The sequence below is a fragment of the Falco punctatus genome, assembly GCF_963210335.1.
Source record: "Falco punctatus genome assembly, chromosome: 11".
Taxonomy (NCBI): domain Eukaryota; kingdom Metazoa; phylum Chordata; class Aves; order Falconiformes; family Falconidae; genus Falco; species Falco punctatus.
In genome coordinates, this window is record NC_137591.1 from 19340256 (window position 1) to 19351357 (window position 11102).

The 11102-nt window shown below is 37.6% G+C and overlaps 1 protein-coding gene across 2 annotated transcripts in view; it reads right to left on the reverse strand.

Annotated features, from left to right (window-relative positions):
- DIPK1A (divergent protein kinase domain 1A) overlaps window positions 1-11102 on the reverse strand; it is a 30800-nt gene that overhangs the window by 4620 nt on the left and 15078 nt on the right. Inside the window, exons 2-3 of one of the 2 annotated variants that reach the window (XM_080407126.1) lie at window positions 1052-1186; window positions 666-773 (exon numbers count right to left, since the gene is read on the reverse strand). In XM_080407126.1, coding sequence (XP_080263252.1) covers window positions 666-773; window positions 1052-1186 — 243 coding nt within the window. The remainder of the gene's footprint in view (window positions 1-665; window positions 774-1051; window positions 1187-11102) is intronic. The other variant, XM_080407127.1, reaches the window with a different exon arrangement.

The window sequence follows — 11102 nt, forward strand, 5'->3', positions numbered from 1 at the left end:
GTTGTTAAGAGCTGCTGCTTCTATTTGAGAAGGAGGATAGCAGAGTAGTATGCTATACAAAACTATAGTTATTCTATCAAACCATGGAAGGATCCAGTGTAATTATGTATTTTTTATATATATAAATGTTTCCAAAATATATGTATTCTAAAATAACAATATACTCCCTACATCCAGGAATAATATATATAAATATACCTGTATGTATCTATTGTATATAGTATACTATTAATGATATATACAATACCTATGTATTTTATATATAGATACATTATATACACACACATAAACATGCTCTGTATGTCACAGCAAACAGAGTTTGAAATAATCTGTATTAAATAGATACAGTTTGCTGACACTAAGGTCTACTTGATGTTCCAGACCAGGGGTCCTCAAACTTTTTAAACAGGGGGCTGGGCACGGATGCAGTGGCAGGCAGTCATCTGCGGCTGCTTGGTTTCCCCCCCAGCCCCCGGTGGGGACAGGGGGGGGATGGGGCGGGGGGGGGGGGGGGGCGGGGGGGTGTCTGTAAACACCGGGGGCCAGATTGAGGACCCTGGGGGGCCATATCCGTCCCACAGGCTGTAGTTTGAGGACCCCTGTTCCAGACAACGAATTTCAGTGGGAAATACAAAACCAAAAAGTTTGGATGAGTAAAGCCATACCTGGCTGTTGGGCTTTGTTGACAAACATTTTCCAAAATACAATGTTTCCTTAGCACAAAGACTGCTACATGCTGACCCATCAATAATTCCAGTCTTGTATTTATCACACTGAAACAAACAGGGAGAAAAATATTTAACAAATTGCCCAAGAAAGAATGAAATAACTATAGCTCTCCCAACACCTGACTGTTAAGAAAACAATTTTAATAACCCTACACCAAAACAATGTTAAGAAACATAACTGGTTTTATCTGCAATTAAAAATATAATCTTACTTCAATGTGATGGAACATCAGAATCTGATTAATTTACATGTGGTGCTGACTGAATTGGCTGTGGAATTAGTCGAGACAAACACTTAAGAAAGCTATGCTATATATACTTACTATTATTTTCCTACAGTCATGTCCTCTGCATAGTTCTGTGTAGGTGGAATACTGAACATAGGTAACCCAGCTGCCAATAAATACTACTAACCAAGAGATGAAGAGATACTTCATCCGCATATATGAGAAACGTACCTAGAGGACACAAAGAGAAGATATTCTTTGTAATTCATGCAGCAGTAATCAGAATGATAGAAACAAACATGATTTACTATTTAACTTTTACGAATTTGACTTCCATAGTGATAAAAAAAGCAGACTGCATTACAAGGAACCTTCACTTCCTTCAGTGAGAAAAACCGATAGGGGAGGTCAGTTTGACTTATGTAGGTGGAAGGAAAATTAAGATATAAATAAACAGAAGAAATGGTGACAGAACCTCATAGGGCAAGCTAGACTGCAAGAATCAATTTGATCAAAATCATAAACTGCCAAAGCTCAACTGCTTGCATTTTTCTCTAAGACCGGTTATTTGTGTTCCACTCCCAGTAAACCAAATCCAACAGACCAGGCATCTGGTCAAAAAAATCATCTGTGTTAACCTATAAATATGCAAGATAGATACACAGTGAGCTGGGATGGTATCAGGGACAGATTCCATGTGCTTGAGCCACTTTAACAAATGAAGTTCTTGAGTACCCTCTTACTTATATGTGATTAGAGAAGGAAAGGTAGGAGAGTGCTGTACAGGAACATAGATTGTCATGCTAGACTACAACAATGGTCCATCAATAAAGATGCTTTGAAGAAAATAGTAAAAAAAAAAAAAAAAGGCATCCTATAAAGCAATTACCAATGCAAATTTAGAAACCAAACAATCAAATATTTCCTCACAAGTTGTTGTTTCAGATCATGTTTTGTTCAAAATAAAAAACTTACTTGGCTTCTTGTGACTGAAAGCCCATCATATGCTGCATCGCTATTTCACTGCTAGAAGCCTCTGACAGACACACCTAGGACAAGTGAACTTTCTGTAACCCATAGCTTGAAATGCTTCATACCTTTGGTTGCTCCAAATGAGGGCTGAGGTTAACAAGGGCCATGTTAAACAGAAAAAAAATCTATTTCTTTAACTGATCTATGTTTAAGCAGAGGATTTCTGTCTCCAGGACAGCTAGCTCCTCAACTGATTAAAAATTTCAAACTGTTTTTCAGTTTTTATGAAACTAAGCAAAGGTTTTATTGTGAACAATCAAGAACTGAGCTGAGAAAAATTAAATGGAGAACCTGATACTGCTTCAGAGTGAACTCTCAGCCACGACCTGTAAGCTTTGAAAGCTTATGTAGGGAGACCTGGGAGGGGAGGAAGTGGTTCCAGAAAATGGCAACAGCATGAACAATATTACCTAGCTTCAAAATGGAGGGAAAACACAGAACTGTAGCAGACGTAAATAAATCAGCTTTTTTAACAAGAAAACCTACAATAATTTATGAATACTTATAAAAATATTACAAACAACCAGCACGCATTACAGCCTTTCCTCTTGGAAGAAATAATCCAAGAAAGATTAGTTTCAAAACACCCAAAGGTGATTCCAATCCATGCAGCTGCAGTCCTGCCATGTGTTTCAGCTGTGCATCCCTAATTCTTCACTCCTTTAAACACACTCATTTGACTTGATCTTAAAACTACCTAGTTAAATAAAACAAAACCAAAACAGACAGATACTACCAACTGCTTTTTTTTTTTTTCCTGCTGATAAATCTTGACCAAATAGTTCCTTCAATCAGTTCCTCTTTCATGATATTTTATTGAGAGTGTTGTAAGGCAGAAGTAATCTCTGCTATTTTCCTCAGAAGCACAAAGACCTTAGCTGGAGTAACATGTAATTTCCTCTAAAGTATGGTATCCACAATATGGATATAAACTGGATGGAGTACAAAAGGAGACCAACAATAACACTGTGTGGTTTACAGCACATTTAGAAACAGCTTAGAAAAATGTATGAGTAAGCAGTGGGTAGGGAGGGCAGAACAACCAAAAAACCAAAACTGACAGCAAGGGGCTGGGCAGCATAAAAAAAAAACCCAAACACAACCAAACACACACACCATACATAAGCCTTTCCCATTGAAAGAACACTACTAAAAAACAATTACAGAATTGCAAGACTTTTAGTGTAATTTCTTGGCTTAAAAAAAAAAAGAGACAAAATACAACATCTACATGCTTACAATATGAAGAATCACAAACTTTCTTGCAAACTACACTACTTAGACTGATGGAAAGCAGTAGAAGTCATCCTACATGTGAACCAGCAATAAGTGAGAACTGATACTTCATCATTGGTTCAGAAATACTTCCCCCGACCCCCTCCAGAAGAGAACTGAAATCTTAGTTCAAGCTCAGGTGGACTCAGTCTCATCTATTCTTTCTTCCAGACCGTTTTCTGCATTTAGTGATTTACAATTTTCACTTACTAGTTTCTTCTTTCCAGTACGCATCTCAAACTCTTTGCATAGGCAGTCTTAGTGTCCCCCTCTTGAATCACTCATTACCTGCTATTCTTGTTCTTCCGGTTATTTCCAGTCTATTTCCATCTGATTCTGCAACACTGGCCTCAGTTTCAATCTTCCACCACTGTCTGTCTTCCATTCTCAAGTAAGTTTCCAGCACTACTCAGTGTCTCATCTACTTCAGTTCCCCCAGCACAACTTCCCTGCATCAGAATCCTTGTCCTGAACACACAAAATACACTTATCACCCACAAGCATCCTTCTTTCACAACTCTGGGAAGTCAGCAGAGGTGGTATAGCAAAGCAGTAGGAGAACGTCTCTCTCCCTGTTCTCACTTCCAGAACCAAAGGAAAGATGTAAGCAGAGCAGATTGATTCTTTGCATAGTTTAGTTCTTACACCCACACTACACAAAACAAAACGAGAGAGATTTACTCTTCCCCAGCAGATCTGTCCCAGTAAGACCAGGTTACCAGCCCTGAGACAGCCCTCCAGCAGAGGTCTCCTGAAACACAGTTTTGAACTGAGAGGTGACCCAAACTAGTAGATAAAAACATTCTACAGGACTGAGGGATCACCTGATCTGCATCAGTTGTGAGCATACAACCATATTTTTCTCAGTCCATCTAGAGAACACAATGGGCTTTTTCTTTGTTCTGTTCATGCTTTCTGCTAGTTGAAGAACAGATGATACCTACTACTTTTAGCACTTAAAAATAAGAGCTACTATAGTACAGTCATGCAGGTTCTATGTCTTCTGTAATAATTTACTTATTTGTTCTTATACTACCTAAAAACTCACCGTTTCATAATTTAATTTTTTTTTTGCTGGTTTCAACATAGTAATAATGCCAATAAGTGCTCTGTAGTATAGTTACTGAGATTATCTAACTAGGTGAGTCATTCATCTATTTTTACTTTGACCAAACATTTCTGTAACTAGATACAGCATCAAACAGAAAGAACGACCTTCTCTGCCTGTGCAAGCACAGTGAAAGACAGCAGCATCTGAAAAGAGGCACAAAAATATTTTTATTTAAAATATGGTACTTAAAGAAAATCGGATCATATTCAATTATTACGACTATGCAATGAAGACATGTTCATTAGGTTTTTGTACTCATCTTTTTGTCAGGAATGACTTCCCATCAACCGAGCAAATGTTATTGCCACTCCCTTGCCCAAATCCTGTCAAAGGTTACCACCACACAGCAGAGTCTGCAGAACCAAAACCAGTTAAATATACTCTGAGAATCATCTTCATGAAAAAACATTTTCACTGGAAGCTTTCTGTAGTCAAACAAATAAAGGGCTGGAGTAACTAAGGTATAGGCGCATGCTCGCTCTACCACTTCAGCTGTATGTATAGCATGGGGTCAGAGGAGCATCTTGGACTTTGCCAGCAAAACTCCACAGAGCTCAGCTTTCAGGCCCCTTGCTGACTAAGTACAATTAAGATGTGCCAGGCTGAAATGCAAATGGCTGCATCGGCAAGGACTGACTGAAACCATCCTTAAATTCTCGCATGCACAGCCACAGAGCCAACATGAAATTTTATTTTCCATCTAACTAAATGCCACCAGTGTAGCATTGTGAACTTTATCTCAGACAAAGTTTCACCATGCATTTCATAAAATATATGAATCCCAAACACAACCATCACACTCACATAATCCTCCAGCAACAAAACTCTCAAGCATCCAGTCTGAAAAGGATGTGTTTTTAAACAGCTTATGGTATTCTACCTAAATTTGCTGCCAGAAAAAAAAAAAAAAGGGGGGGGGGGGGGGGATATTTTGGAGTTTCAGGTAAGTGCTCTTCCTTCCCACCCAACCTCCCACATTCCTTACTCATCCTAGAGCTACTGAGATACACTATATAGAGCAAGAAAGAATGGTAGTCTGCTATCCTCCATCCAGCACTTGACCTACAGCAGCTGGAAAAGCTGACAGATGACATTCCTACATATAAAAGCTTTCTCCAGAAATGTGTTGAGGTTTTGTTTTTTTAAGTAAACAGCACTGTAGTACAAGCACCAGAATTTAAGAATTCGGTAGCAAAGCTGGGTGCTTTATCATCTCATGTACTTTAATTTTCAAGTGTCTTTCATTTATGAAGTTTAATTATGTTTCTTCAAAATTAGCTTTTTTGAATCCTACCAGAAGCCTTCTCGTATCTTGACATACGCCCTGCATATTCTTGAAGGAAACACTTTCTCTCTAAGTCTCATTCTTCAGGCAAGTTTAGGTACTATTTCTTTCAGAAAGTAAGTAACAGTACAGTTAAAAATAAGCTAAAGAAAGTTTCCTATGTTAGCAGCATAATTTATCTAAAACATTTAAGTTCATGGCTTTCTCCTTTAAGCCACAAAAGGGCAGGCTACAGCACAAGGGCAGGATCAACGATGCAAATCTTGGGGGGGGGGGGGGGGAGTGGGTGAGGACCAAGTTAACACAAAGTGTATTCAGTTACAGCATTTCCTACTTTTTTCCTCTTCAAGGCTGCTAACTATAAACTAACCGCATCCACAAGACCTATTCTTGCAATGTAAAAGAACCGACCTTACATCTCAACAATACCAAAATCCTCTGCCAAATGCGTGCGTGAACGTCAATACTTACAATCATACTCATAAAGGTTCAATGTTAGATTTGCTTAGCTTCTTTGGGGCAGGCTATAGGGGATGTATTCATATGGTCCGAGCCCCAGTTTACCCCATATTGCACTCTACGTAGCATTCCAAGTATTTCCTTTACGTTCTATTATACAAGTGTGGAGACAAGGAACATAAGGGGAAATAATTTTTTTTGCTATAAAATGGATATTGCCCCCCCCAAAGTAATCAAATCAACACAGGAGCTATAGCAAGACACCTCCTTTCTTCCGATAAGCACCAAGCCTTCTAGCAAGTTCAAGTGCTTTCTCTTACATGCAATTTTCAGTTTTAATTCTCCAAAGAGAAGTACCATTTGCCAGAAACGATCATAATTTGAAATACATGCCACATTTGGATACCAAACACAATGCATAAAAACAATCCATGACAAAAATTGCATCAGTACAGAGTTTCTCAGTAAGTTTACTTCAACATACTAGCATGTCTTCCAGGGCTTTCTAGCTCACAGAAGCCAAATCTGGATCTATAACTCCATCACACACACTTTCAGAGATTTAAATTAACGGAAGAACTTCTTTTATTATACGAAATTCTACCCACAAACAAGGAAGGATACCAAATATAATGACAGGGAGTTTTCAGTGATTCAAGCAACAACTATGTGATACAGGAGCTCATAAAACTTAAAAAAAACCCCACAGGTTGCAGATTATTATGAACAAGCAACCACAAAGAGGACACAAACGTCATTTACAGATACTAAGTGCAAATACATGAAGGATCATTGTTCCACAGCTGCAGCCAGTCTGGAAAAAAAAAACTGCAGAGAACAGGATGCTTGGGGCAGAGTTTGAATAAGAAAGGTAAAAAGAATATTTACTTTTTTTCCATTTGATTTTCGGTTTTAGAAGTGACTCCTTCATAACTATTTAATTACCTAGTCATTAGTAAAATATTGCAGAACACCTAGAAAGACAACTAAAAATTATTTCATCACATCCTCATTTCTACAGACCATTCTGACAATGATCTTCCTAAAGCCTGCCACAAGACTTCCTCTACAAAATGTCTTCTACTAATACGATACTGAACTTATTCCTAATAATTTAACTTTCTTCAGTATTTCCCCCCACTTACATAAGAGGAAGCTCCTATCAATCAGGAATTATAGCAAATAAGTGCTAATGATTACTTTTCATCAATTTGAAAGATAAGATACAGTGATTTCCTCTAGAGACAGGCTAGGGGTTGGATGGTTGTGTGCTTTTTTGTTGGCTTTGGGTTTTTGGTTTATTTTTTTGTTTTAAATATTTTTAATAACCCTAATATTGTAGAACATAAATAATAGCACACAAGACTACTGGTAGAATCTGAGAAAGATCAATAGAAATAAATCTGACAATTTTAGACAAAGCTGTTTCATGTGTAAAAACTGCTTGGGAACCCAAGCTTCTGGTATGACAAACCTTCATTCCTCAAAGTTTCTTGCTGACTCCTTCCATGAACCTTTAAAATACTAAACTCTAAACCAAAGTTCTATTTAATGCAAATTTGCACTAAACTCATGCCGTCTGGTATAACCGCAGATACTAGCAGTGGTCTGCAGGCCTCAGGACCACTGCAGAGTATCGACCATATTCATAGTACAGGATAGAATACTGTATATATGGATTTATCCAAATTTGTCCTCCTTCTCAGGCAGAAAGAGGATATGTTTTGGACAGAAAATCCTCCCTAAATGCCATCTGACTACATCATATACTTGGCAGGAAGTCCCGGAGAAGCTAGATTTATTTTGGGCTCAGCACTGTGCCAAAGCAGTCGCGTAGCTTTTGACTTGCAAAAGACTTAGGTCCTGCCAGTTCAGAACACTGACATGAACATACATCTCCTTACACAAGACCACAAGGTTCAACTCTTTTTGTTTCAAAGGGAATTACTTTTCTAATAAGGACTTCCTTATCACATTTAACAAAAGGCCTAATCATTATTTGGTTTCTTCCCATACATTCCCCCTCTCAGATTTCTGTTTCCTCCCCAGAATCAGTCTGGGAGCACAGAGACACTTGGTCCACTTCATCTGGAAGTGCCAGAACTGGTGTGCACATGCTGTACCAACATAGCTGGGACATGGATCTACTGAGCCTGGTTAGGTCACATGTGCTAAAGCACCCTGCATACAGCAGACTTACTGCACATATGCTATGCAGATCATTTGAACACATTTCTGAGCAAGAAGTCCAAGACAGAGATTAGGGAGCAATACATACAGAAAGACTTCATTTAGAATAGTGACAAACTGCTAGAAAACTATTAACAACAACATATTCAGGACAACAGAAGGACTGAAAGTTCCAAAATTATCAAAAAACGAAGAAAGTGTTCAAAACCAGGAAACACATTTCTTATTTCCGCTCCACTCTCCCATCAAGACTTTTAAGTATAAGCCAGGGAATGCAAGAATGAAGGAAAGCACTTATAATGCTTAAAATGATATTGCAGTTGACTTCTTCCATCACTTGTATATTCTACTAAGCCATGTGCATTGAATAATAATTAGATATTCATCCCCCTGAAACAGAACTGGAAAACCACTTCTGGCAAAACCTAAGCCTGGATGCACTCCAAAGCATACGGAGAGTAATGGATCAAAATGCAACATAACTTGCCAGTTTTTTAAGTGTACTTTTAACTGTAAAAATGTTTTAAATAAAAGAGTATGAAAGCATTTCTTTGTTTAATAGTACAGAGAGCTTAATTCCACAAAGTATTCCACATAACCATAGCACATTAATCTTCTCAAAATCCGAGTTGCTCACTCCATTTGTTTTACATACCAGCAATAGGACAGAACAGATTAAAAATTGTAGGCTGATCACATTAGAAATCCTATTTTGTTCTCTGTTCAGGCTGGTTCACAGATCATAAAATGCATTTCAGGTAGGCTGACATGATGTCTGAGAACATTAGCCCACGCTATCTTGGATGTCATGTACTGGACACATTCACATCTTTAAGAGCAGACAGTGCATGCTTAAGACTATGCTAGTGCCTTTAATTATTTATATCCTGAGTAAACAGAATTGGAGATATCTTTCAAAATAAAGATAACAACCAACACTGTGGACAGCACGTTTCTTTTAAGGAAAGGTTAAGCATAAAAAGGATTAAAATCTTAGAGGAAAGAGATGACATAGGAAATTTCTGTTCTGTAGGGCTTTGAAATCTGTTTGTTCTTTGGCCCTTCAAATACAGTCTCTTGTATATTACCAAAGTAATTTCCAAGGGGTCTGTAAACTTGGTCCAGAATTTCTAGAGGCCAGAAAACTTTCAAGCATGCAAGTGTTCTTTACATTATTATTATAATGAGCAATCCTGCTGGGTCACCCTCACCCTCATGATACAATTGCTATACTCCAAGGACAATGTCTGCCACATTTGGGACACTAACTGTTCCTTGTAAAACATAAAATCCCAACAGTGTTTGTCACCCAACTGTAAAATCCTATAAGTACAATTAGATTTTTTGTGTGTGAGTGCTTTTAGTAGCATTTAAAAGTTTGTCAGGTTTGAGGTTTTTTTTTTTCTTGTTTTACTATTATTACATGATTTGCAGTCTAAACAATGGGAAAATTTTGTATTTCAGAGTTAATGTTTTATGGCAAAACTTTAATGTTGACTCTGTGGGTCCCTAACCACTAGTTTTTGGGCTGAGGTAAGACACCCAAGTGTTCATCCTGCTCCTTTTACACGAGCTCATACTTGATAGCACATCCTTCTTAGCCAGAAAGTTTATAAATTGATTACCTACAGATCTAGCATTCTGCATAAAAGCTAAAGAACATGTGAAATAATAATAGAACATTTGCCATAGAGTATAAGTTGCAAACCAACTCATAGCATCCTGCTCCTATTACAGAAAGAAAACTAGAGCAGGTATTAAGTTCTGTCTTGCAGAACCCAATGTTCTATCAGCTCACTTCACAACACAGTTGTCAAAAGTCTCTAACACCTGCCAACAAAATTTGGAAGTCACTCAGCAACACCTTCCATTGTACAACCATCTTCCCTGATGTGCTACTTGAAATACTGTTAATAATACTACACAGATCTTTCCATCCTGCTTGTAGCTACATGTCAGTGAGTTGAAGTCTAGCATTTACTTAGAAAGCATTGGCTTCTTTGGAAACACATCTCAATAAAGCCCTCAGCAATTAGTATAGTTAAACCATGACTACATTTGTCATGTACCAACAGCAACATACACTGACAAGAAGAGCCAATATATTGATAGCTTGCTGCCATTCTATGGCTGCATCAAATATCAACATACATCCACTGTCTAACACTGAAAAATATGCTCACAGAGCCACTATCTGATCTCCTAAAACAAATCTGTAAAATATTCAAACACAGCTTCCGGTTTAAGAAAGCACAATCAAAAATAGCACAATAAAAAAATATATTTTTTTACATCTGCAATAAAAAAAATTATTTGGTTTTTCTAATAAAATATTTTGCTGTCTTGCTGTTTCTCATAAGATTTTAAAATGACATATTTTGCTTGAAAGGCCTTGAAGTAAATTTTGAGAAGAAGAATGGAGAAAGATGTTATCAGGCATCACATATAATGATCAGAGAGACACTTGATTATCAAGGCAAAGCAGGCAAACAATCCGGAAAATCCTAATTTCAAAGGCAGCATATAGATTATGAATTCATTTTTATTTGTATCAGAGGCTTTCTCCTATGGGAATCCAAATACTGTACAAGCATCTGCTTGAGTAAATAGAACAAAAGTAATCCTTTCTAGATTAAAAGTCAAGTGATACCAACCCAGATTTGCAGATACCAGAACACCCACCTCCAAAACTAAAAAGGGTAAGATTATATCCATATATGTACACTTCTCCTTAGATTTTACATCTCATTTCAGGTACTCCTGAAGAGAGAATAAGATTGGAAAAGTTCCAAACG